Here is a 26,139-nt window from a genome sequence, read left to right on the forward strand (position 1 = left end):
TTATATGTATTACAAGATTGCAAATAAAATCGATGTCATAAAATCTTCACATATATAATCTATATATATGTTGTTTTCATACTTATTGTTATATCCCGAATTCTTATAACTTATTCATGCGACTATTTGTCGCGATGAAAATGCGAAATATGTATAATAATAATATATATTATACATTGCTCCCGACAACGGAACTTAGAAGTGGGGATATTTATTTATTACGTTCTCTGTATGAATATTAATGAGATATTAGAAGAATATATTTCGTAAAGAGATATGCTAGAAGTAATGTGGGTCACGAGTATTAATTTTGTGTCTTTAAATATCCTCGAAAAAATTCGCGTTGAGTTTATAAGAGAAAATGTATTTCGCGCGGTAATGGCGTTCACAAGCGGTAATGTGTCTAAATCGCTCGAAAATTCATTTCTGAATTACTAGGAGAATATATTTCGCGAAGAGGTATGCTACTCGGCGCAAGAAGTAGTGAGAACTGGATCCGTAAGAGAGCGTGACCGATGGCTAATATATACGTAAAGTACTTCGTGCTGATTGGTTGGATGGGTGGGGCATAGATGCGCTCCATTTTTAATGGCCGCACGATCCAACCAATCAGTGCGAAATACTTTACGCCCTCCCACGGATCCAGTCCCCACCTCTTGCGCAAACTTCTTCGCATACCTCTTCGCGAAATATATTCTCCTAGTAATTCAGAAATTAATTTTCGAGCGTTTTAGAACATTACCGCTCGTGAACGGCATTACCGCACGACCTCTTCGCAAAATATATTCTCCTATTAACCCAGACGAATTTTCGAGCATATTGAAAAACACTGATTGTGAACTGCACATTCCTACCTCTTTGTAAAATATATTCTCCTAATATCTCATTTACATTCGACGAACATAATATATGGGTATCCCCACTCCTACCTGCCTAGAGATAAATAAAGAGAGAAAAAGGAAATAAATAACCAAATAAATAAATAAGGAAATAAATAAAATTAATAAGGAGAATATATAATAAATAAGGAAATAAATAAAATTAATAAAATTCTGAATAATTTTCTGCGCAGACCGCAGACGCCCGATGCTGCCATGTAAAAGCATCTTTATGGAGGGAAATTCATAAAGAATGAAGAAAGAGTCCAGAACGATTCAACAGGTTAGAATCGACCGGAACATACTGGAAAACGTCAAACGAAATGGTTCTAAACATATAGACAGCAAAAACAGATGGTACATAAAGTGAATTAAACATGGACCCGAGTAACATAGAGTTCCTTGGCGAGAAGCAACTGGTCAATATAGTGCCGAATTTCAATTTGGATATGATTTATCTGATCTCGGGCTCAGTTGGACCGTTTCGCGCCGGTCTACCTGTCAAAGTGCCAATTTGGCTTGCTGTATGTCTCAAGCAGAAACAGAAGTGTCGTATAATTGGCCAAGAATGGATGGATATCGAAAGTCTAAATGATAGGAAAGAGATGGAAAAGATGTCCAAGTACGTGAACAATTTTGCTGATTACTAATATCAAACTTTTCTGTTCAATTTTGATCAAAATAATCTTATGCTTTCGATATTTACTCATTTATTTATGAAAAACTTTACCCATTAGATTGTTTACGGAGATGCCTAGTAACCATTATATAGACGAGAGTCAAATCTTATTAAACATGGCAAACGACGATATACCTGATGCAGATAGTATAAGGACATCTGTAAAGGTAGGTAAAGCTAAACACAATAAACATTTGCACAGAGAATAAAAATTTAAATAAAAAATCAGAATTTGTATTGCTGTAGGACATATGGGATATAAGAATGTCTAAATTGCGGACATCTGTTGATGCTTTTGTGAAGAGCGAGGGAGTGCATGCAAGACTGGATCATCTTACTGCGATGGAAATTAATAGTATACGTCCATTGCTGCCACATGCATTAGATCAAATGTTACGGATACAATCTGTAAGTAGATGTTTTATTTACTAGCTTTATTATATAGTGTTACATATGACATTATTGACATAATTCACTTCAAATAATAATTTAATTTTTATTCTTTGCAGGCAAATACAGGAGAAACTAATTCCCAATACAGTGGAAGTATGTAACAGGAAAAAGTAAATATGAAATTATTTAATAATGCTATTATTATATTGTCAATAGAAATGTGAATATTTTTAGAGTTTTTACACTTTATTGATTTACAATTAACAAATCTTATTTATTTCCTATATTTTATTATGTCATGAAAAATTCTCTTTAGATATTATACTTTTTGATAATTGAAATCAACTATATATTCTTCCCTTGGATCCTTCATATATATATACATATATTGGATTTACATATAAAAATAAGAAAATATTTTTTGCATATGAATATTATATAATAAGTTTATTAACCAATTTACTTTCAAGTCGTTACATTTACTATAGCATATCTCAATCACATTTCTCATTATCACTATATATAAGAAGTGTATATTTACATTGGTCAATCTGTCTCAATTACTTTAATTCATTGTCCATTATTATATGGCATTTCACACTTATATTTACACTTTTTAAGCTTATATAGTATATACAAAGTTTCTTAATAATCTTTGATTTTTGTTCCCTAAGAATAACTTTCAGTCGCGATTATAAGACCACTCGAAAAATCGAAGATTTTCGCTCACTCGTTAGATATTTTAAAAGTGTGAAAAAAGATATAATCTTATAAATATAAATACGACAGATCATTAGGAAGATAGCAAATATAATCGCTATCATAGAATAATGGTAAAATTAATAGCATATATTAAACTTTCGTCTGTGAATGCCATTACTTATGTAATCCATATTTTCAAAATATTTTAAAAAATTCGTGTAAAAAAAAGAATTAAATATACATTTAGCTAGAAATAAATATTTTCTGTGCATTGTCCAAAAATATCAATTTTTATTTTAAGAATATATTTTTTGTTTTATCATATATATAAGTGTAGTGTATATATATATATATATATATATATATATATAAAATTTTAATCTGGTATATGCATGTATAAAGGAAATTTTGTTACGAGTCAAAATAAACCTAGCCTCCATCATGCACGCGGCTTTCACACTCGCATCCATTCTGTCCGAGGGTTAACATACAGTATGCTTAAATTATACATCACAGAAAGTGATTTATATGGTAATAAATTTAAAAAATTAAGAAATCGAGAAAATGAATACATTTTGATGCATCGTTTGGCAGTGTCAATAAGTTATTAATTCTACATTTGTCAACAATATTTGTAATAATATGTCTAAACAAACGAAACAAAATTATCATGACGTAGATAGGCGACACAATTCCCGCCTATATTTGCGTTTTCATTCGAGGTTTTAATTTGCATTATTGCCACATAATTTAAAGCAATATAAGTACTGTATGCCTTGCTCAAACGAGTACTCGGAAATATCACATTAAAGTTCGTAATCATAATCGTAATGGTTTAGTTGTTTAGTAGGATCATCGTGTTGACGCATTTTTTAAACCGCTACGATTTTACTAGGATCCACTTTAACTCGAATAAACATGGTGTCATCTTTGACGAAGTGTCGCTTCTTCACCATCTCATGGGACACGAACCTTGGGAAGCCAAAACCGAGAGAATCTGGTTCGCGACTTGGCCGTTGAAAATTCTTCCACGTCGGGTCAGGTATGAAACTTTCCACGATGTTGCAGGCCTTCTCCGCAATGACTGTCTGATCGAACATCGTGAATGATACGCTGTGCGAGAACGGCCATCGTAGAAGCGCGTCGTACTCGCCGGGCAGAATTTTTATATATATCGAGATGTGGCTGCCTTCTCCGGTCCCGTTTCCGTTTAAAAAAATCGAGGCCTGTACGATCGAAAAGTTCTTTTAGTAAACTGACACTCGATATATTTTGTAATTTTCTAATCTCAGCTATAAACAATACAAACGCGCGAAAGACATTTATTAAGACTAAAAAAATTCACAAGATAGACAAATTAAAAATCTCTGTTATCTAAAAGATTTTAAATCGTGGAAAATCGAATAAATATATATAATGATTGTTTGTATAATATTCCACATACTTGTAATTTATATCCATATTGACTAGTATAAAAAGGTGGACTAACAAGCTCCATTCCTTCCTTCGCTTTCGCTTCTGACATCTTTGTAGCATAATCCGTAATTTTCCATATAAGTGTGCCCGTATAATTCAATGATAATTTGCTGATCGCTGACTTTAGACTGGTTATTTGATGTTGCTGCTTCGTTACGAGACTACACATGAGACTTAGATGCATTTTTGCGGATTCTTCTAGATGTTTATCAAGCGAAAATCTGTTCCCCTATAAAAAACAAAATTTTTAATATCAGTATATTAATTTGATCATATTTTGACTACAAACTAACGATTAATAATCGATAATTATTTTTTCACTGATAATAGTCGATTAATATTTTTATTAATTAAAGATTTTTATTAGTTAAAGATTAATTAATATTTATTAATCGATTGAATAAATCGCAATTATATACAACACTTCTTTTACTCGATTTTTTTGGTTATAATTAAAAACTTAAAAACAATCGATTAATGGCTCAGATTAATTTCATGGGGATTAAAAATTTAAATTATATAATTATTAATTAATTTTTTATTTATAATTATTAATCAATAAATTTATTAAATTTTAGTCCCACTCTGATGTATATACAATAAATATGTAAAAAGATAAAAGATAATTGAAATCTTTATAAATTAATCTTTTATTCTAAATACATTAACATTCTATTTTGCAGAAATAAACCTGTTTCAATTCATTTTGATTTACTTATCTTTTACAGAGCGGATATAAACTGTAATATGAGAAAAAATGATACCTTGAAGCGACAACCGGCGTCCTTGAATGTACAGGAAAGTAGATGCGTGGTGCAATGATCCTTTAAGTGAACCTCGAGATCTTCTCGAGGAAGTACCGCGGTTTCGCAACGATGAGGGCATGCAACAGGGAATCGACCGCATTTCGTATGATGAGCGCCAAGCGTATCGAAAACGAATTCTTTGTTACAGTAACGACAGGCGACCAATCTTTTGGCACATTCTCCTAACTTGTGCTGTCCGAGGTGTCGCCTTTGCACCTTCATTCCGCACTTGTTTTCACAATATAGAGGTTCATAGCCGCATGTTCCCGTGTGTTTCTGCAATTTTTTTTTTTTTTTTTTTTTTTTTTTTTTTTTTAAGAGTTCGAAACTAATGATTTTTCAAGAGATAAGAGTAATACAGTTTTTAAGAAACTGCTGAATGGAATATCCATATTTCACATAAAGAAGATAATTAAACAAATTAAAGTAGAAAATTAATATTGCTCGATAAAATTATTCTACCTCTAAAGTATGTCCAGTAAACTCTTTGGCACAAAAGTCGCAACGAGCCCTACGCTGGGCGCAGGTATATTTCAGATGGTCTTCCATAAGTACACGGGGAATCATCGCCCCACATTTATTGCCACATGGAACCGCATCATGTTTACATGTATTCAAGTGCGCCTGATAAAAGCGAGATTTAAATTTGTCTATCTGTCAAAATTTTTTTCTGATATCAAATTCTATTTTAAAAAATCTTACCTTCAATTTTCTTAATTCGTCAGACCATTTGCAGCCATCCTTGTGATGTATGCAGTATACGACTGAACCCATTATTGCCTTTTCGGCCTCCGTGTCTTGGAAGGTCTGAAAAAGACCAGAACGATGAAAGATATTATTTGCTTTTGTTTCTTTATCCTTTGTAAAGATCTTAAAACTGTCGGCGAGTATATGCCATAACTCGAATTATAAGCATCAGATTATCAGTTGATCAAAATTTGTAAAATTGAGAAGTGCATAACTTTATTGTCTTGCGTATTCGTACAAATTGCTGTAAATCGTGCATTATTACAAATTATCATCAATAATATATATATATATATTATTCATATTTAATGATTTAAAAATGATATCGTTCAAATTACATGAATTGTTTGAATTTGAAACTCGAATAATTTTTTATTTTAAATCGTTCAATTCGTTCAAATCTATGTCTGACCTAATTGTCAGTAATTATTCCCGAACACGCCATTATATTGTTCGCCTATTCTTCAAAATAGCAAAGCAGGGTATGGCACTGTGGGAGATGCAGCCACATGCTGAGAACTACGTGGGTGATGCGCAATCTAAGAATACTTTGTATCTATTTATCGGGGCATCATCTATTGACTTAACCGACTACGCTATTTGATAATTATTCCAATGGCATAATAATTTATATATTAATATGTATGTCGTTACGAGTTTATGCATTCTCGCTATTTCTCCTGCATTCGACCTATTGGGCCAATTTGTTTCCTTGAAATTGGTGAGGAAAGGAAATCACGACACTAACATTTATATACTGTCGTACACAAATGTGCATCCGGCTTCTAAATACGTGTGCGAGCACGTTCGGAGATGCTCGCAAGCAGAAACTTGCACGACCGGCAAGGTCGAGGAACTTAACGCAACCAGCTAGTCGTTAGCGGCGAGATATAAATAACAGAAAAGAAATGAAAGAGACGAACCTGTCTTCTTCCTCCAGATTGCTTTTGAAAAAAGTCGAAATATATAAAAATATGCAAACATATATATATATAAAATACACACACACAAAAGGTCGTCATAGAATTATTAATAATAATAATAAATAAATTCAGAAATTTCTGCATTATACGTAAGTTCTCTTTTTGAATAAAAGCAAACATTTCAAGTTATATTATAGATTCCCCGTATTAGAATAGCTAAGCAATACGACAAACAGGCATATTACGGTAAAATAACAGACGATAACAATCGATCTTCATACGTTCCATTTATTCTTTGCAGCTTTTGCAGCATGTTGAATGTTCAATCTTCAACGCTCAATAATACCGTCATCGGTCGATATAATTTTTTTTTCTTTCGTTTAGCTCTGACGAATCGAATACGATATAATCAAACCTAACAGACAAATGTTGTTATTATATTAACAATTAATTCATATTGCTTTTTCAGGTTGCATAGAATACATTATTTCATATTATTCAATTTTAAGTTTTACATTAAAGAAATTACGAATTCGAATATTTATATCTATGTGTATTAGTTTGATTATAAACACTCTCTGATTATTTATCAAAATGTCTTTAATACGGCTCGATTTGATAATGATGCGAACGGCTATAAATTATAATAGATATAATCTTTTTTTTTTCCCCCCCTTCTCGTCCAGATTTGGAGACAGGATATTCCAACGAATTCTGCTATTGCGAATTCGCGCTCAATCCGGACGTTCTCTTTTCGAATTTTAACGTATGGCCTTGACAAATAGTTGAAAATTAACATACGACGCGACATGTGTGCGTTGATCCCACCGCCTCCTCATTCTTAAAAAAAAAAAAAAAAAAAAAAAAAAAAAAAAAAAAAACACGATCGAATCTAATCGAACAATATCATAGCGAGGCAACAAAGACGAATTGTTTTAACCATTTAAAATGAATTGAGAAAGATTACGAGACACGTAAAAAAAAAAAAAAAAAAAAAAGTGATATAGCACATTTTCTTCTGAGAGAAGATATTTAAGAAACGAATTATTTTTCTATTTTTTTTTCCTGATTATAATTCTATCAAAATTTTTTCTTATATTCCAATTATAAATTTGTTCTTTTTGTTAAATTATATATGTAAATAACTTTTAATTTTATGATTTAATTTTATGTATGAAAATATTAGCGACATTAAAGAATTTTTAAATGTGAATAACTGAAATGAAGAATTTATATAATAAATAGTAAAGATGTTTTGGGGTTCCCATTGAAAAAAAAAGTATAAGCTTTCCCTTTCTCTCTAAGGTATAGTTCTTTGTCCGAGTTAGATAGCAAAGTTTTTCGGATAGATTCCTGCTCCTAATAATTTCTATAAATTCGTGGCAAGTTCGTGATAAAGTTTACGAGATGATTATTATTCTGATATTTTTTCGAAAAATAATTTTCAACCTTGATGTAAAATTATTTTAAGAATGATATCGTGCGTAAATTGAACGCACAGAATAAAATATATAATACGTTCATTTATATCGTACGAGAGACAACGATCGTCCATGTCGTTTTAACGACAGAAATTCTGAGATAAAATGCGGGTACTTTATAATATTGAACGCGGAACGAACGAATCAAGTTCCCGCGTTATCTCCCTTCGTAGCGGGTTGCCGCAGAGCGTAACGTTCTCGTTCACGAACGAGCATGGCATGGAGAAGTTTATGTCATGGAATGCGCGACGATGGAACAATGCACGATGAAAAAAAACGCGCGTACATAGAGCCGCGCCGCTTCCGGCGCGTAGCCCAACCGGAGAATGCTGTCGTGGGAAAAGAGAGAGAGAGAGAGAGAGAGAGAAAGAGAGAGAGAGAGGCGGGCAAAGAAGTCGAGTTTTTATAATATTACACACAATAATTACTTGCATGCACACTCGTAACCATTTTGCGTTTTCTCGCATTCCCGGATAACGCAAACAACAGAGGAACCATGGAAGATCGCGCGTGACTGGCTTTTACTTGGACTCGAAATTCGCATGTGCAGTTGAATAAAGAATACATATATATGTATGATTCCGAGCCAATATAGCAGGTATGATGCATTAATTTGGGAATCCTCATTGGGATAAAATAAATATGAGATTCTTTTCCTCTCTTCTTTATTTTCGCTACTTCTTAACAATCTTATTATAAATTATTTACATTATTTATTTTTATATGTCAATGAAAAAAAAAAGAAAAAAAAATACTTTGATTAGAATTCAATGAAAATTTTGAATAGGATTATTCTCAATAAAAATTTTTAAATTTTCTAACGTGGCTTTCTTCGAGAAAAAGTAGCTATTTTAAGAATTATGATTTTGAGTTTGATGTAATGACATCAATTAAAATTAATCAAAATTATCAAAAATGTCATCTAAATATCTGAGAACGTAAAAGCAGGGAAAAGAATTATTGTATTAAAATTAATTATTTATTAATTTTTTTTTTTTTTTTTTTTTATACGAACAAGAATTAAAATGCAAAATTCAAGCTTTGAAAGACTACATTTTTTGTTTTATATTTTGTTAAGGATCAATGCTGTATTTGTGCTGATACCAGTCAACTCCGAAAAAATTTAATTACTTCTTTATTATTCCTTTCACATAATTGGAAATTCGAAAATTGCATTAAATAAATTATATCATATAATATATTCGTATTATACGATGATATATTAATTGGCGATTTGTATCGGCGAAATGATGATACGAGCACGTGCGAATCGGGGATGAGCTGCGCAATAAGAGAGGAGAAGTCGAATGACTTCGGAAGCGGTCGAGGCCATCTGTTACGCTCGATTCCCACGCTTCCGCTGCCATCGACGAGCCTTCCGTCTAACATTTTATTCCAGTGAGACGGCACCGGACATGCTCACGCACAGAAATTCCACGAATCATATTGACGCGAGAAAGGGCCAAGTGCCAAGTGTCTTGTCGAGTTCGCACAGCATCTAGCGACATATTGAAATGCGAGTCGACTGTCAAGACGAACCGTTTCCATGTGAAATTCTTGCGCACGCATCTCGGAATCAACAATTTTTCTCAATGGGATCGTGATAAATTTATTCCCGTCGAAAATCATATCGATATCGAGATCACCGTTTCCGCCGCTGTACTTAAACATTTCGTTTTCCTTTCCTTCGTGACTTGCTTATTGACATCAGAATGACGACCGGGAAAACGGAATTTTACATAACGGAATAACGGACGAATGTTACGTCTGATTATTATTATTGTTGGCGTATAGAGATAAATCAGTCGTCTGTTTCAAATTATATATATATATAAGAAAACGAAAATATGTGAATTGTATATTATTACGTTAAAAATACTAGCTTTGCATTAAAAGATTAAATTAAAAGTCAAGGAAAATGAGAAAAAAAAAACGAGACAAAAAGAGAAAAACAAATATATCCAACCTCGTCAGTAATTATAGGCGCTTTGTCCATCGTGTCGTTGATCGGGCTGGGCGGTGACGTGGGACTAGCACTGGGACTTACGTGAAAAATCTTGGATTCTTTCACGGGTCTTTGGGGTGACACCCTCGCTGGGAAACTCAGAGTTTTGGTCCACTGCGAAAGACCGCGCACCATCTTCAAAGTTAAATGCACTAATGTCACTCGCGTAAATATAAAAATCGAGATGTCTCTCGATTCACATATATGAATTTTCTGGAGAGGCAGATACCTTCTTCTTGTCGCGTGTTTACAATATATATATATATATTTTTTTTTGCAAAATTTCCTAAAAAAAATTTTGTAATTTTTTTAAAAGCCGTTTCGAGCACAATCCTATAACTCGAGCCAAATTTTGGCCGAATTATACATGGCATCTGATCATCGAGGAATCTGACAAACTGTACTTTAAATCAGAAGCACTTCCCGAGATATCAACACGCAAGCTGCGACAGGCTGCGACTAGTTCTGCAATTCCTCTGGACCGAGCATCATGGTGTCGATGGGAACGATGACGATGATAGTAGCGATGGTGGTGGTTATACCGATGGTGGTGGTGGAGGAGGAAGAGACGGCGAAGAAGGAGAAAAGGGGGGAAAGAATCGGTCGCGAGCCATGAGAGCCATTGGAAGGACCGGGAGAAACTCCGTGAGGTAAAGAATGGTCCACAACGTGACACGAATGTATAAAATTTTCAGTAATGAAGTTTTTCATCGTATCTTACAATCAGTTGTTGTATCCCATAAAATTTTTCGCGAAAAGGAACGGGATATCAAATGACGAAATTGATCACGAGTATAAGCGACTTATTTTCTAAATTAAAATTTTACGTAATTCACAGATATATATTCACACAGTCACGTCAATATTGATGTAAATTTTAATTTAATCTAATTTAATTTATTTTATTTTTCAGCTGATTTATCTCTGCGGAGGTGTAAGAAGATAACGAGTCAAGATTAAGATATTGGTAAATCTCTAATCTTTAGACCATAATCTTCTCTCGCAAGAATAGACTTTCGTTTTAGAACAAGATAACTGAGAAGATAGTATAGATAAAAGAGATACAGATCATTAATGAAAGAATATATGAATGTAAAATAATTTTTTTTTTTTTTTTTGGAAAGAGCGATTTAGACGAACAATTTGGATCCTGCAAAGCGTACTTATTAAGATCATCTCACGATCTAATTAGACGCTGTTCTAAACTTTGTTGCGAAGCTGAGGACTGTTGAAATATCTATATCTATTAACGTTTGCATGATTTTTACGATTTGCAATGATTTTCTATGATATATCCGTCAAGAAACTAATCAGCGTTTGTAAAAACATATATATATATATATATATATATATATGAAAAAATTGTACGACAGAACTCGATTTCGTCTCACGACTTCGATACGTCTTTTTTGGGGAAACAAAAGAATTTATCGATGGTCCGATCAAGAGAAGAGAGACACGTGTTGCCAAGTGCAAGTTTATAGAGTAGTATAAGGAGAAAGGGAATAACGACATTGCCGGAACTACATATATGCCGCGATATGCCCGTGCATTCAACTGTGCGCAGACCAGAGATCTAACCACGGCCTTCTTCGACCTTCCCCCCACAGATGATCGGCTACAGGATATCTCTCGAATCGTCTCTCTTGGCCGGTGACCCCGGTCACACTATTCTAAATCTTGATATATTCCAATAGTCGCAAAAACGATTTACCGCGTATCGTGTCATGCCTCGAAGCCGAATCGTTGAATGAGCGAATAAACATCTGGGCGTATTAATCACTTATTGAATGTTCACTATCGCCGCTCATTAAATCACTTCAGCTTTAAACCGTAATAGATGTTGTTGCAATTATTCTGTCGTTTAATATTTTTGATCGTTTAACCTTCTATTAATCCTAAATTGTTTATCGAGGATTTAAAAGTTTTAAATTCCTTAATACAAACAAAAAGAGAGTTAAATAAAATGAATGATAAATATGTATTTTTATATATTAAAGTCTAGGAGAAAAAACATGAAAGAATGGAAATGTTTTTGTATTGGAACTAAAAATGATAGATATATAAATAAAAATTTATAAACAAATTTTAATGCTGAAATAAATTATATATATATATATATATATATATATATATATATATATATATATATATATATATTTGAATTAGTGATCAATTGCATAAAAAAGAGTGTTTCATCTCGTTGTGCATGCTTTAATTTTAAATATGTATAATGAAATTACTTTTAAGGTTTATTGAATAATATTATTCAATCGATCATTCATCGATACGTCTATACTTTACGTCGCATGCATCTACCCTCAATCGCGAAGTTAAAGGTGGCATATGAAGCTGCCATATGTGCGAGCAATCTCCACGAGACTCTCCACGCGATCGGATAAATTTTCTTTTCAAGAAGTAAGGATTTTCGTCGGGTCTACACACGTTCTACATTACAGACGGAGCGTTGTTGAGGGGACAAAGGAGGGTTTTTCGAAGCGTGCTGGCGATACAAGGAACACCTGGCAAGATGATGGGAGGGATCGAGCGTATGTGCGGAGGAAGGATAGGACGGAATACTGTTCGGAGAATAATATTGGGAAGTGTGCAGCTGTCACATACAGCAGCTGCAAACTTTTATTTCTCTCTTTCTCTCTCTCTCTCTCTCTCTCTCTCTCTCTCTCTCTCTCTCTCTCTCATTCCCACCCTCTTTCGTACTCCCTCTCTCTTTTTTCCCTCTCCTTCTTCTCTTCTTTACCTTTTCTCTCTCCATTTATCTACCTCCGTCTTTTTCTCTCGTTAATCGGCAACCTTTCTTTTGTGCCTTCTGCCTCATGTGGTTGTGCGTTATCTATTATAATTCCCGTCTTAGCATACTGATTCCTTCACAAATTTTTATAGTACTTAATCATAGTAAATTTTGCATAATTAGAATTTCATTAATATATGTGAAAAATTTGATTTCTTCTCATATTTCTTCTTCATCAAATTTGTTAATAATTACTCCAATGTACGATTTTCTGTAAGGATCAATGCAAATATAAAAGTAAAATAATTTTTAAATCCATCAGAGAAATATGCTCTTTTGTTAGAGAAGAAAACTATAATCTACAAAATTTTTATGTGTTTGATGATTTTGATATATGACTCATACCTAATAATTTCTAAATTTTAATTATCTCTCTTTAACAAACCAACTTCTACTGCCGCCATTGAAAAAAAAAAAAAAAAAAAAAAAAACATCCTTGCTTCTTTCCAAGACGAAATCTGTCTGCATTTGATTCGTATCAGCTGCCTCTTGTACATGTATATATTATACATATAAAACTCTGAATTTCCTGCCCTGCTCTACATCTGCTCTTCTAGCACATTTGTAATAGTCATTCGATACATGTACTTTTTTTTTAAATATAATAGCACAGAGAAACACAAGGCAATATTATTTTTATCAATTTTTTATTCTATATTATTTTATTCTTCATATATTATTTGCAAATTCATAATATATATATTATTAACGTAATGATCTTGTTCTCTTATTTCAATGTGTATATTATTCAAGACAAGTCTGATTTTTTTAATCAATTGACTATCACTTAAATACAAAACAATAACACATATAATGAATTTATTTAAAAAAGAGAAGATATAGTTTTCTTTTGATTTTATCATCTCTCTCTATAAGCTTTTCATTAAAAATATATAACTTGCAATAGATTTAAAATAATTATATTTTCTTTCAAGTAAAGCAAAGTATTTATAAACTAATGTTTCGTTTTGTATTTGCATTTGGACTTCTGCGGTCAACTTACGATTACTTATGCTTGTGTAATCGACGTAACTATAGTTAGTGTGGAAGCGCAATGAAAGAGTGGTGTCGCAAAGAGACTAAGTGAAAGGAGAGTTTTGCAGCACTTTGAATACTAGACAGTGAATACTAGTAGAGGATTCCTCACGGTAACGTCGAAAAAGAGAGAGAGAAAGAGAAAGATTTGATATATTATATCCATTTATCTTAGATTTTGAATTAAATATTTTTTTCCACTTCATTTCTTCTACGTTAAAACTAATTGAGGATATATAAGACGAAAGAAAATAGTACTAAATGCAAAAAAATATGTCAACGCGATATCAGTGATTTTAACATAAATGATATTCTTGCACACGAAGCGTATTGTATAAAAACTATTAACTTTATTATTTTCTTTTTCTTATTTCCCGATTTCATTTAAGATTGTTAATTATTAACCAAGCACTTGTAAAGCAAAAAAAAAAAAAAAAAATAAAACTGCTATACCGAAAACGCAGCTGTCAGCTGTCAACCCCGTTCTAAAATGCACCAGGCCAGACAACAGCAGCTGCGTTGAACCGATATTGGCATATTGCCGCCCAATTTGATCGGTACGGAATGATCATTCTTTCGCTCTTATTATAATACACCACGTGCATATTGTATGTACTGTCGGATGCATAAATGATATCTGTATGTTTCTAGGCAGGGATAATGTTTTCCGAAATAACTGATGGCTCTTTTGATTGATTGATATTTTCAACCGATTATTTTTTTTTCGATTAATCAATATTTGATTTTTTTTTACTCAATATCGCCAATTTTTTAAATAAATTATTATTAGCTGTAATCCTATATTATATATATATATATATATATATATATATATATATATATATATATATATATATATATTTTAAGTATTAACGCTAAGGGTATTATTTCTCTATACACGCTACTGTATAGCTGATATACACAGATAAGGGAAAGTAAAAAATAAAATCAACTTTATGGAGAAAAAGAGAGAAAAAAATTTTTTTTTTTAGATACCATCGTTAATCGATATATAATTTTATGTTTCCTGTACACAAAATTGTCAAATAATTACATTGATAGCGAGAGCTTACCGTTTGAGATATCCGGTTGACATCATAAGTCGACGTTGATACATTCGGTTGTCTGCATCAAGAAACGAAAAGCAGGCATGCTGAACGAGGGACGATCCCTCTTTAATAATGTCCGATGTCAAGAAATCGCAATTATTATATCGCAAATCGGTAAGCGTTATCGTTAGATCTTTCGCGAGGTTTTAGTTATCGATATAAATACCACGGGCTTGTTCTCGTTTCGATTACGTTTGATCAAAAATAACGTTTGTTTATCTTATATTTACCGTTTTCTAAATTTATCTTAAAAACTCGTTTCTATTCTCTAATCTTATCTCTCCAATTTGTATGTTTAAAACTTTTTTTTTGCACTAATATCTCTCAGATGTGGAAATTATTTATAAAATTGTATAATCGTAAAATATATATATATTCGCTCTTTCGGATAGTAGAAGCGGCAGGTTCAATACCACGTGACTATTGTATCCTGTATTTTTACGAAATGCTCGAGAACATTGCAAACATTTCCGAGAGTATCCCGATAAGGCATTTACGGGGGAATGATATCGCGCGTAGCCGATGCTCCTCCCGTTTAGAGTTCGTCGAACTTAGTCTGTATCGCGAACGGGCGGATGGACCTCTTTCTTCGGCGTCTTCTACGATATTCAAACGTCGCTTATCAAAACTGCCAAGTCAACTCGATTCACGACCGTAATCAACGACAGCGTAACGTTGACTGTACAACCGCTGGCGGTCGTGGTCGTATTGCCAGGAACAAGAGTATGTAGTATGGTGAAAGATCATGGCCCCACTACGTGTGCTATATAGGCGAACTAAAGTCCCTTAGAATATTATACTTAACAGCAGAGCATACACGACTGTGACGCGTGTACGCCGTATGCAGTTGGTTAAGGAGGCAGGTGGCGGTAGACAGGTGAACGTGTTGGCGGAACATAGGAAGTGCTGAGAAATGCCAGAGATAGAGAAGCGATATAAAAGCTAATATATTTTACGTGTAGTAATGACTCAATAATATTACAGAAAATAAAAGAATGAAAATTTGTCAAATATTTAGGAATAGAATTATGAAAAAAGGCGCATGTGACGCAAAAAATGCACCCTTCCCTCCCATATTAATAGTTAAAAAAAAAAAAAGAAAAAAAAACCTTCCAAGAAAAAGAAAAGATCGTTTGTTACGGCGTATTGCTCATAAAATGTATATTATTAAAATATAGAAAAGAACTAAATATTATATAGCAGAGTCTACTCGTAAAATCAATTTTTTTTCAATGCGAAAAATTAATCTGGCTTTTAACTAGATTAAATTTAGATTTAATCTGGAAGCGGAATAAATCTCTTTGTTTATATCTAAACTTCGGCATTTCAATAAAATAAAAATAAAAAAAAAAGAGGAAGAAAACCGGCTTTAGTGTGTTGTCAAGAGATTTATGAGAATTTTTTAATTATTATCACCTTTTAAGAATTATAAGAAAATATCATAATCAAGAAACATGTTCGGATGCCAAAAATTATGCACAAAAAATAAGGCAGACTGTATATTTGTACTGTTTAATTGAAAATGTCTTACTATTGACGCATTGCAGTAGAATTTCTTTAGATATGTCTTCCTTAATTTTGGTAGTCCATCACACGTACTTTTACAAACATTAATATTGCGATCCCTATATGTCATGATAGGCAGATTACGTGACGAATGACGGCAGGCGCAGGAGACAATTTCCTGTGTATAATAATATAAAACTATCTATACAATATATACGAAACTATTTTATATATATATATATATATATATTATATAAAAAAATATACATTTAAAAACATTACATGTTTAAAATATCATTGTAATAACATTGTCAATGTGATTTCTTGGCTTATTATTATTATTCCATTATTTTGCTACCGTTTAGTATAGTATAGGTGGTATACGAGAGTGTCAAAGCCGGTTCTAAATTCTAAGCCCGTATAGCTCGTATCAAATTATATATTGAAGATTGAAATTTGACCAATTAGAAGAAGGAAATTTTAGTTCCTTTGTTCTGATTAGTCAAATTTAACCTCGAATAAAACTCCTAGAGTTGTCACACATTTGTGAATAGTAGCGCCAGCTGATAATGACGTTTCTTGACTTATCCATGTGGGAGCGACAGTTGATGCTCTTTTTAGTCAGCAGTCTTCATGGTACGGAGTACAAATTTTGTTCTTGCTTGTTCTTTCTTGATATATTGTTGCTTTCCATTTATAATTCGAATATGTTTTTATAATTGTTTTTATTCTATAAGAATAATTGTAAGTCTTCTTTTTCTAATTATAACTCATATCGAAAACACAATTACATTCATTAACTTTTATATCTATATGTTTCAAGAAAATTCAGAATAAATTCGGTGGAAAAAATATGAAAATCATTATTACACCCGAAGCAAGAGTTAGGAATTCGAACAATTAGTACCATTTGACGCATCACAATTTAGGATTGAATAATTTATTTATAAAATGGCCGGCAATTTCTGGCAAAGTTCACATCAGTAAGTTAATTTTTGCATATTATATCATAATAAATTTTTACAGAATGTAGTTTTCACTATATTTTTTATTTTTAATAGCCAGCAATGGTTACTGGATAAACAAGATTTGGTTAGAGAACGTCAACATGATTTATCAATATTAACGGAGGAAGAATATCAGAAAATATTTATTTTCTTTTCTAATAGTAAGTTGAAATGATAAATTGCATATATAGTGAGATATTTATTAGATTATAGAAAAAGCAACTTGTATTTGTATGTTTTTACAATCTTGACAGATTGTTAAGTTTTTAGATCTGTATTTTATGATTTGATGTTAGTCAAAATATAAAATTGATATTAATAATGTTAAGAAATTCATATATAATAATTTTACTTAGCTGGAGAGAGAGAGAATTATTTCTTTCATATATTTTATTAAAGATTATACAATCATATTCTATAATTACAAATATAATGCAGTCCATATGTATATGTAACTATGTATACTCATCTGTTATTAGTGATACAAATGTTAGGTGAACAATTGAAGTTGAGGCAACAAGTGATAGCTACTGCAACAGTTTATTTTAAAAGATTTTATGCTCGCAATAGCTTAAAATGTATAGATCCTCTATTATTAGCTCCTACAGCAGTCTTTTTGGCATCAAAAGTAGAAGAGTTTGGAGTAATTTCCAATACTAGATTAATAACAACAATGGGAACTGTAGGTAAGTTCTGTAGATATATTATATGTATTATTTTATAGTTTACTGATTATTAATATACTAATGAATCCATTTTATTGTTTCTTTTTTTATAGTTAAAAACAAGTTTAATTATGCATATACGCAAGAATTTCCATATCGTACAAATCACATTTTAGAATGTGAATTTTATCTTTTGGAACATTTGGATTGTTGTTTAATAGTATATCAACCATATCGTCCCTTGTTAACTTTAATTCAGGATGTGGGACCAGATGATCAATTACTTACTCTTGCATGGCGTATTATTAATGACAGTTTAAGAACAGATGTATGTTTATTATATCCACCTTATCAAATAGCTATTGGTAAGCAATAATATTATTTTTATAATCTAGTATATTACAAAAAAAAATTTTATTTATATTTAATAGTTTACATTTTTTACAGGTTGTCTGCAAATAGCCTGTGTGATATTGCAGAAAGATCTTAAATCATGGTTTGCAGAATTAAATGCAGATATGGAAAAAATCCAAGAAATAGCACGATATATAATTAATCTGTATGAATTATGGAAAAGATATGATGAAAAGAACGAGATTCAAGGTTTATTAGCTAAAATGCCAAAACCAAAAGCAGCACCACAACGTTGACATCAAATTCCCTATTCGCCAAATGTTTGGAATTCATGCTAATACATAGCAAATACTTCAATTAAAAATGTCTCTCGTATATATCGCTATTAGAGATGTATAGAGTTGACGACGAATATTGTTTTGCATTTATATCTGCAAAAGACACTTTTTTATCTCTATATAAAGCTATATTTTAAACTATATGACAAATAACAATGCTTCACTTAATATTCTTATATTTTATCCTCAATATTCGATATAGCAGATAGTCAAAAGTTATGAAACATTACAACTGATTATAATAGAATTTAATTAAATTTTCTTGAATATCTAATATATATGTATAATGGATTATCAATTCGTAAAAATTTGTTCAAATGCATGCTAATTTCAGTATCTATTGTATATATATTGAATGTTAGTATTGTGTGTGTAAATATGTTTATTTATTTTTCCATCACAAGTGTTAATTCGAAGCATATGATATCGAGGATGATTTGAGTACTAAATTTATTAAATTATAAAAACTTAAATTAAAAGAATTTCGGAATATGACCATTAAATTCTTGCCAATATGAAATTCATTTATTATGATGTACAAAATTGCAACAAGTTTTATTATAATAAATCGAATTATCGAATTAATAATTTTAAATAATTTTTTGTCTTACAAATTTTGTAATTGATAGGAATATACAAAATATAGAGACAATATTATTATATAAATATATATAAAAATTTTCGTCATTAATTCGTTATATCATAATCGCATTAGCAAAACCTAATCCGACCTGAGAAAAGCTTTGGCATTGATCAAAAGAATCAATCTATTAGAGTGAGACAATAAGAATTTTTCAGTTTTTCTAGGCACTTTTTTGAAAAAATATTTTTTTTGTAGTATTATTTAAGAAACATAACAATAATGTATGTAGGATGCTTATAACTAGATTTTATTAATACGATATTAACTTGAACCCTTTGAGTATCGCTTCCAAAACTTTTTTACATCATCATGACCAGCTTTGGTGACTACCATGGTTCTTTTCCTACAAGATAAAGATACAGTGTCTCAATTGTGATATTTGTATGACATAATAAACCATTTATATTTTGTAAAATATTCGGGATTTTAAAATAATAATTACCTTTCACTTTGCCAAATTAATACTCCTGTAGAAAGTGCATGATCTCTAAGAACTTCAAAATCAGTTTGTGAAAGAAATTGGCTATATAAAACACCTTCACTGAACGAAAATCTATTTCTTTCATTTTCCCACAGTTTAATTTGATCTACAATAGTAGGTGGTAATATAGGTGGTCCTCTTTCTATCATTTGACTGCTCACATGTTGTTGCAAATAACTATTGATATATATAAAGCAATATACAAAATATTATTTGATTATTTGATATGTTATATTCATATATATTCAATATTGATGTGAGATATATCATACCCTATTATTTGAGAAGCAGTTATTCCACTCTTCAATGCTTCTCTTACGGAATCTCTTGTTAATACTGATACAATCACATTTGGAAATCTATAGATAGAAATATATAGTTTTTTAAAATTTTATATATTGTGTATATATTATGTATGTTTGCATATGTAATATACATACCTATATAATATTTCACAGAATAGTCTAAGTAATGCAACTTGTAAGTTGGAATTTGTATAAGCGTACACTCGATAATTTGTTTCTATAATTATGTATCCTTCTTTATCTGTATCTTTGGCTAAAGGTTTATTTTCACCAGTAGCAATGTTTAGTGCTAATCGAGTAGGATAAAATCTTGCAACAAATATACCATTAATGAAAAAAATCAGTAACTTTGAATTACCTTACATATTATTTATATCTACATATATATCTGTTTTAAATATATTTTTTGTACTTTTTAATTTAATTTAAAAAAATTATATAATAATTTCATCAATAACTTTTAACAATATTTCCATCGCGGCAAACATATATTTACCTTCCTGCTTTACGTTTTCGTTGATATACAAGTCCAAATTCTCTCAGATGCTGTAAAAAAGTCAAGAGTCCTTCGGACATGCCTTCAGTACTGTAATCTTTGCCAAGAGTGGAAAAATTTAATTGAAACAAAAAGGTGAGGCACTCTACTAAATCAAGACCACGTGCCTCAATAGTATCAAGATATTGCAGAATAAAGTACCATACCTTGAGCAAAATATTTCCAATGTATAAATTAATAAATACTTGCACAAATTATATATATATATATATATATATATGTATATATATATGTATATAAGTGGTATAAAAATTCATAGTTACCTGTGAAGCTGTATCTAAAAGAAGGAATTGGAAACCTGCTTGTGTTATAACTGGGCTTCCATCAGCTTCATCTCTTTTCATTAAACCAGCATGTAAAAGAATTCGTACAGCATCAGCAGATATACCTATTGTAAAAGATTTAAATGTGTTAGATTTAAATATGTTAGATATATTAAATAGTTGTAATTTATCTTTATATTAATATAAACTATATGCTTGTATGAAGAGTATATTTAAAATATAGAGTTATATACTTTAAAAACATTATATTTAAATAACAAAACATTTAAAGTATGATTACACATATATTTCCTTTATATTAAATATAATATAGCTTAGGTATCAGCATAAAATCCTAAGATTTTTCCTATAAACAAAAAAATATTCATAAATTTAAATCTTTTTAGAAAAATTTATGAAAGAAATCTTACCTTCCTGCTGTTGGGAACCAACCATATAGTGTAAAACACATTCCCATCTTTCTAATGCATAAGAATCTAAGAAAGCTACGTCGCGTGGTTTACTGTCAATTTCCAACTGATTAGACATAGTCCAAGGTTTACCACCTCCCAGCAGTACAATCTTCAAGTTTTTCTTGAAGATATTGTTTAGAATCCAACCTGGTAACCCACCAGGTATAGATGCCTCTTTCCATACATATAGTTCATTTAAGATTTGCACTACTTTCTGATGTTCTTCGAAATAAAGTTTTGAACACCACGATGCTATAACTGCCTGTGGCACTGGTTGCTCAACAAACAGTAGTCTCATAACATAATGCTTAGCAATTATGGGTAACTCACGGAACACAGCCAAACATATAGGCGGTTTATGATACAATTTATTCAGAGTATCAGGAGAACGTGATTTTAAATACTCGTGTAAGTTTTTGCACTGCAGGCTATTCGGCCTTAATAAATTTTTACCTGGTGTATTAGACATGCTATGTTCCACGAATAAGTTCCAATTTCAATGTGAAAGCAATTTTAATATCTAATAATGCAATTTCATTTTTTATATATAAGCATTTTGTCAGATGCTTAATATATAACAGAAAAATATTAATTGTTTCAAACACAAAGTTTGTAAGACAAATATTTCGTTATAAGAAATAATATATATGCAATTGTCTTTGTATTATACTCATTTTATCATGTAGTTTACACTTATGCCAAAGGATAAGAAAAACAAATAAGGCTTCTCAAAACAGTAATAGAGAAACGTGTCAATATCAATCAGTGTATCAATAAGCAGAGAAAAACATGAACCATCTCCAACAATGTCCAACTTATGCAGACAAACTCCGAACACGGTATATATGGTAGTCATATAGGTCATGTTCCAAAATTTACTACCAATACTGGAAATCTATAATATACGTCACGTGAACTATAGATTTTCAGTACTAACAGTGAATTTTAGAACATGCCTGTATATCTATAGTATAAGGTATACCTACACATACGCGAGCTTGGTGGTATGTAACCAATCATAGTACGCAGATCTGTCTTAGATCCTGTCTCTATTTGCGCTCTCTCGCTCTCAATTTCTATGGAAATACTCTTATATAACATTTAAATGGCTCTATTTATTATATATAAATACATGTATCTTTAATTCCATTTATTAACATTTGTATTTCTTGTAGATTTTTTAAATGTCATAGAATGCAAAAAATCCTCCCCTCTTGCCATAATCAGCAGCCGATACTCTATCTCTATGCCTCTATATGCTCTATCTATGTACTTTATATGTTATGCTTCAGTTTTCAGAGCCTACGATCTACGATCTACGATCCTAGATCCTGCTACAGATTGACAGATGCAGCGTCAAGCAACGCAGCTTCTATGTATATATATAAGCAGTGATCGATAGTATTTTCAGTCGTGGTTCGTGGTTATTGCGTGATCATTGTGTCGTGTTATATTGCGAACAAGAGTGTGATTTATCGAACAATCGCTACGTATAATATAATTTTATTTTCAAATAGTTTTTTTTGATCGATCTTGGTTGATATGGCTTGGTTGTCTGGTCTTGCTGATAAGGCAGAGAATTTACTAAATAAAATCGACAAGAATACCGCAGCTGTCTTAAATAAAGATAAATATGAGATGCCACAAAATCACTTGTCAACAGAAGTAACATGGCTTTCTCCGGAATTGGGGTAATTGTATTCATGTCAATTTCAGATTATTTTTGGTAAATATTTTTGAACCAGTGATCATTTCACGAGAATTCTAATAAAACTTTATACATTTTATATTATTTTTTGTATGTGATAGAATATAAATTTATTCTATAAAAGCATTGTTTTTTTCAACATATGAGTTTAACGTAATTATATAGCTGCTAATGCAAGAAAATATGAGAACAAATAAAAATATAAGTTTTATTTTAGACAAAATGGAAGCACATCCAAAAGATCTTTATTGGAATCGTCAGATCATATCCCTTATATTACTCCTACTTCAAAGTTAACATCAGTGAATCTATTAAATGTAACGGCATCTAAGGAGGATGCGCTATTTACATATTTGAATACTCCAGATCCAAGTCCAAAAAGGATAGCAGAGTCCATTAATTTGCCAACCACTACTTCATTATTAGTAGAACATCCTACTAATGATACAGATTCAGAATTATCAACTAGCGATCAAATTATTCCAACTCATACTTTATTAGAAATGGTTCCAAATGCTTTAGATAATAAAGATGTTGAAATAGATACACAGAATGCAAATTTATATCTATCTAATGAAACACAAATCTTAAATAGTGAATATTTAACTAAACCAACAACAGATGCTATACAAAACGGTATATTTTTATTTGTATATATCAGTAATTTTTAATATGTAGTTTTATACATATTTTTATATTACAGAACACAAAACAGAAAAACATTTGAATATTTCCTATCCTCAATTCAAATATAAAATAGAATCGAATACTCAGAAAACGGATATGTTAGATAATTCCACTAATTCAGTAGAAAATAAATCTATGCAAAAATATATAAGGGAAATGGAAAGAAATTTGGAGAAACAAAGTGAGTTACTTGGAAAACAAGAAACAGATCATCAGAAAGAAATTGTAATTTTAAATGAAAAGTTAAAAGCTTTGGAAGTAGAAAAATTACAACAGTCAAAGCAAATAATGGATTTGCAATTTGTTATTGATAGAAATAGACAAGAATTAAATTTGGTTAGATCTGAACTGGAACAGCATAAGGCTAGAGCTTTAAAAACTTTACAAGAAAAGGAAAAGCTAATAGCTGAATTAAAGAACAATGCACCGACAACTATGGATGAAGTCACTATCATGGAATTAAATCAATTAAAGTAACATTAATATTTTGCAAGTTTACATTATTATCATCTGATAATCTAGTACAGAATGTAATCTACTAATGTATTAAATCACAGGCACGAACGTGACAGTGTTAGAGAAGAAAATCAGCAAATGTGTCAACAATTAAAAACGTTACACGAAGAATTGATTAATGCAGATGTAAATTTAGAAAAAATAAGACAAAAGTCAATGGAAACAAATCTAGAAAATCAAAAAATTTTAACTAGTGAAAGACATCGAAGATTAGAAGCAGAAGAAGATGCGAGATTGCATTCTGAAGTATATATACATAATTTTAAAATTTTAAAATTTTACAAACATGTAGTGCATCTCAATATTTTTTGAGTAATTAGTATAAAATATTAATACATAATTAATTAATTATATTTTAGGAAATAAGATCCTTAAAAGATGAATTGATCAATCAACATAATGAATTTGGTTTACAACTACAAAAACAGAATTCAGAGATTTCTAGGCTTAAATTACAGCTGTCTACATCAGCAATGCCAAATAATGAAATGGATACGAGAATAGCATCTCTTACAGAAACTTTGGTCAGAAAGCAACAAGCATTAGAATGTTTAACTACAGAAAGAAATGCATTACGTCTCCAACTTGAAAAAATCGAAGTAATTACAATAGTACACTCTTAAAGTTTAACATTTATTGCTGAAATATTTTTGTACTAATAGTAGCTTTGTAACAGCATGAATATAGGAATGCTGCAGGCAATTTACGAAGAAACATATTGTATAATAATATAAATGATACAGACGATGCAAAAGCTCAAGTTCCCACACTTTTTATGGAAACACCATTTGATACCAGTGTTACCAGAAGAGTAAAGAGAGCTTATTCTTCATTGGATGCTATAAGCATACGAACAGGAGTTTTTTTAAGGAGATATCCACTAGCTCGAATTTTAGTATTGACTTATATGGTAAAGTGCATTGATATTTATTGTCATAATATAAATATTACTTAATAATTAAAATATAATATATATGTTTTTGCAGGGATTGCTCCAATTGTGGGTTTTGGTAGTACTCTTATCTCAATCACCAGAAGCGCATTAACAGCAATTAGAAACTAGCATCACATCTCAAAGAAAAAAATATAAAAAATTCAATTTATGGATATTGGAGAGCAAGTTTTGCATGACACAGATCAAATCTCTTGTACACAGATTTTAGCATATAATATATCTTTATAAAATTATTTTATTAATCTTTTAAACTGAATAAAAATTGAAATAAAACAGTGATAAATCAGTGATAACCATAAACTTATGATTAAATTATCTTTCTTCAATTCTTTAATAGTTTTTCACCTTTGTTTATTATGCAATTTGGCTTTTAATCTCTTTTATTATATGTTTATATTATAATACATTATTAAGAGACCTATTTATTTATTGTTAAATTGTCATTAAAAAGACTAAAATAGTAAAAGTTATTATAATATTACTTCTTTTCTTTAATATAATTATTAATTGTAACATAATTAAGCGTTTTTATGATAGTAAAAATTTGTTTAAAATGTTAATATTTAATGATGATTAAACAATAATGTCACATAATGTATACATATGTACTTTTGATTGGTTTTAATTCACAAGTTAATG

The 26,139-nt window shown here is 30.8% G+C and overlaps 5 protein-coding genes across 8 annotated transcripts; 3 read left to right on the forward strand and 2 right to left on the reverse strand.

Moving 5' to 3' along the window:
- The first annotated feature begins 765 nt into the window (after positions 1 to 765).
- Psf2 (DNA replication complex GINS protein PSF2-like protein) lies at positions 766 to 5,923 on the forward strand. Of its 2 annotated transcripts, XR_011447326.1 has the most exons (6): positions 766 to 1,500; positions 1,616 to 1,724; positions 1,804 to 1,965; positions 2,067 to 2,120; positions 3,548 to 3,694; positions 4,857 to 5,923. XR_011447326.1 is itself a non-coding variant. In XM_070301155.1 (5 exons), the coding sequence occupies exons 1-4, from the start codon at positions 1,256 to 1,258 to the stop codon at positions 2,109 to 2,111; spliced, it is 561 nt and encodes a 186-aa protein (XP_070157256.1). In that variant the 5' UTR covers positions 766 to 1,255; the 3' UTR covers positions 2,112 to 2,120; positions 3,548 to 4,423. The 2 variants fall into 2 exon arrangements, 1 of the variants encoding a protein (XP_070157256.1); XM_070301155.1 differs by lacking the exon at positions 4,857 to 5,923 and having other exon boundaries at positions 3,548 to 4,423.
- Positions 2,907 to 10,565, reverse strand: Traf4 (TNF receptor associated factor 4). Its single transcript, XM_070301154.1, has 6 exons — positions 10,052 to 10,565; positions 5,637 to 5,741; positions 5,397 to 5,558; positions 4,893 to 5,210; positions 4,097 to 4,357; positions 2,907 to 3,878 (listed from the first exon to the last, which is right to left on the reverse strand). Exons 1-6 carry the CDS (start codon positions 10,223 to 10,225, stop codon positions 3,525 to 3,527), a joined length of 1,374 nt encoding a protein of 457 aa, XP_070157255.1. The 5' UTR covers positions 10,226 to 10,565; the 3' UTR covers positions 2,907 to 3,524.
- Positions 10,566 to 17,101: 6,536 nt separating this feature from the next.
- On the forward strand, positions 17,102 to 19,971 carry Cycc (cyclin C). Of its 2 annotated transcripts, none has more exons than XM_070301464.1 (6): positions 17,102 to 17,185; positions 17,373 to 17,532; positions 17,611 to 17,717; positions 18,036 to 18,242; positions 18,335 to 18,586; positions 18,669 to 19,971. In XM_070301464.1, exons 2-6 carry the CDS (start codon positions 17,501 to 17,503, stop codon positions 18,869 to 18,871), a joined length of 801 nt encoding a protein of 266 aa, XP_070157565.1. In that variant the 5' UTR covers positions 17,102 to 17,185; positions 17,373 to 17,500; the 3' UTR covers positions 18,872 to 19,971. The 2 variants fall into 2 exon arrangements, with proteins under 2 accessions (XP_070157565.1, XP_070157564.1); XM_070301463.1 differs by lacking the exon at positions 17,102 to 17,185 and adding an exon at positions 17,198 to 17,293.
- Positions 19,598 to 22,516, reverse strand: Mrn (general transcription factor IIH subunit 4 marionette). The gene is made up of 7 exons (XM_070301462.1): positions 21,593 to 22,516; positions 21,162 to 21,286; positions 20,839 to 21,044; positions 20,478 to 20,651; positions 20,310 to 20,396; positions 19,999 to 20,214; positions 19,598 to 19,899 (listed from the first exon to the last, which is right to left on the reverse strand). Exons 1-7 carry the CDS (start codon positions 22,101 to 22,103, stop codon positions 19,818 to 19,820), a joined length of 1,401 nt encoding a protein of 466 aa, XP_070157563.1. The 5' UTR covers positions 22,104 to 22,516; the 3' UTR covers positions 19,598 to 19,817.
- Positions 22,517 to 22,666: 150 nt separating this feature from the next.
- On the forward strand, positions 22,667 to 25,883 carry Golgin84 (golgin A5). Of its 2 annotated transcripts, XM_070301466.1 has the most exons (7): positions 22,671 to 23,325; positions 23,560 to 23,978; positions 24,046 to 24,502; positions 24,587 to 24,791; positions 24,905 to 25,144; positions 25,222 to 25,455; positions 25,532 to 25,883. In XM_070301466.1, the coding sequence occupies exons 1-7, from the start codon at positions 23,177 to 23,179 to the stop codon at positions 25,589 to 25,591; spliced, it is 1,764 nt and encodes a 587-aa protein (XP_070157567.1). In that variant the 5' UTR covers positions 22,671 to 23,176; the 3' UTR covers positions 25,592 to 25,883. The 2 variants fall into 2 exon arrangements, with proteins under 2 accessions (XP_070157568.1, XP_070157567.1); XM_070301467.1 differs by lacking the exon at positions 25,532 to 25,883 and having other exon boundaries at positions 22,667 to 23,325; positions 25,289 to 25,449.
- The last annotated feature ends 256 nt before the right edge of the window (positions 25,884 to 26,139 follow it).

The sequence above is a fragment of the Polyergus mexicanus genome, unplaced genomic scaffold, assembly GCF_030449975.1.
Source record: "Polyergus mexicanus isolate NDT 795.1 unplaced genomic scaffold, iyPolMexi1.0 SCAF_9, whole genome shotgun sequence".
NCBI lineage: Eukaryota > Metazoa > Arthropoda > Insecta > Hymenoptera > Formicidae > Polyergus > Polyergus mexicanus.

Excerpts from the sequence above, each read along its gene's own strand:
- Psf2 (XM_070301155.1), top strand. The coding sequence starts at position 1,256 with ATGGACCCGAGTAACATAGAGTTCCTTGGCGAGAAGCAACTGGTCAAT. Across the intron at positions 1,501-1,615 it reads GAGATGGAAAAGATGTCCAA|ATTGTTTACGGAGATGCCTA; the intron begins GTACGTGAACAA and ends TTTACCCATTAG. Across the intron at positions 1,966-2,066 it reads AAATGTTACGGATACAATCT|GCAAATACAGGAGAAACTAA; the intron begins GTAAGTAGATGT and ends TATTCTTTGCAG.
- Traf4 (XM_070301154.1), bottom strand. The coding sequence starts at position 10,225 with ATGGTGCGCGGTCTTTCGCAGTGGACCAAAACTCTGAGTTTCCCAGCG. Across the intron at positions 5,742-10,051 it reads CGCCTATAATTACTGACGAG|ACCTTCCAAGACACGGAGGC; the intron begins GTTGGATATATT and ends GGTCTTTTTCAG. Across the intron at positions 4,358-4,892 it reads ACGCCGGTTGTCGCTTCAAG|GGGAACAGATTTTCGCTTGA; the intron begins GTATCATTTTTT and ends TGTTTTTTATAG.
- Cycc (XM_070301464.1), top strand. The coding sequence starts at position 17,501 with ATGGCCGGCAATTTCTGGCAAAGTTCACATCA. Across the intron at positions 17,718-18,035 it reads ATTTATTTTCTTTTCTAATA|TGATACAAATGTTAGGTGAA; the intron begins GTAAGTTGAAAT and ends ATCTGTTATTAG. Across the intron at positions 18,243-18,334 it reads AACAACAATGGGAACTGTAG|TTAAAAACAAGTTTAATTAT; the intron begins GTAAGTTCTGTA and ends CTTTTTTTATAG.
- Mrn (XM_070301462.1), bottom strand. The coding sequence starts at position 22,103 with ATGTCTAATACACCAGGTAAAAATTTATTAAGGCCGAATAGCCTGCAG. Across the intron at positions 20,397-20,477 it reads TTCTGTGAAATATTATATAG|ATTTCCAAATGTGATTGTAT; the intron begins GTATGTATATTA and ends TTCTATCTATAG. Across the intron at positions 19,900-19,998 it reads TTAATTTGGCAAAGTGAAAG|GAAAAGAACCATGGTAGTCA; the intron begins GTAATTATTATT and ends TTTATCTTGTAG.
- Golgin84 (XM_070301466.1), top strand. The coding sequence starts at position 23,177 with ATGGCTTGGTTGTCTGGTCTTGCTGATAAGGCAGAGAATTTACTAAAT. Across the intron at positions 23,326-23,559 it reads TGGCTTTCTCCGGAATTGGG|ACAAAATGGAAGCACATCCA; the intron begins GTAATTGTATTC and ends GTTTTATTTTAG. Across the intron at positions 23,979-24,045 it reads AACAGATGCTATACAAAACG|AACACAAAACAGAAAAACAT; the intron begins GTATATTTTTAT and ends TTTATATTACAG.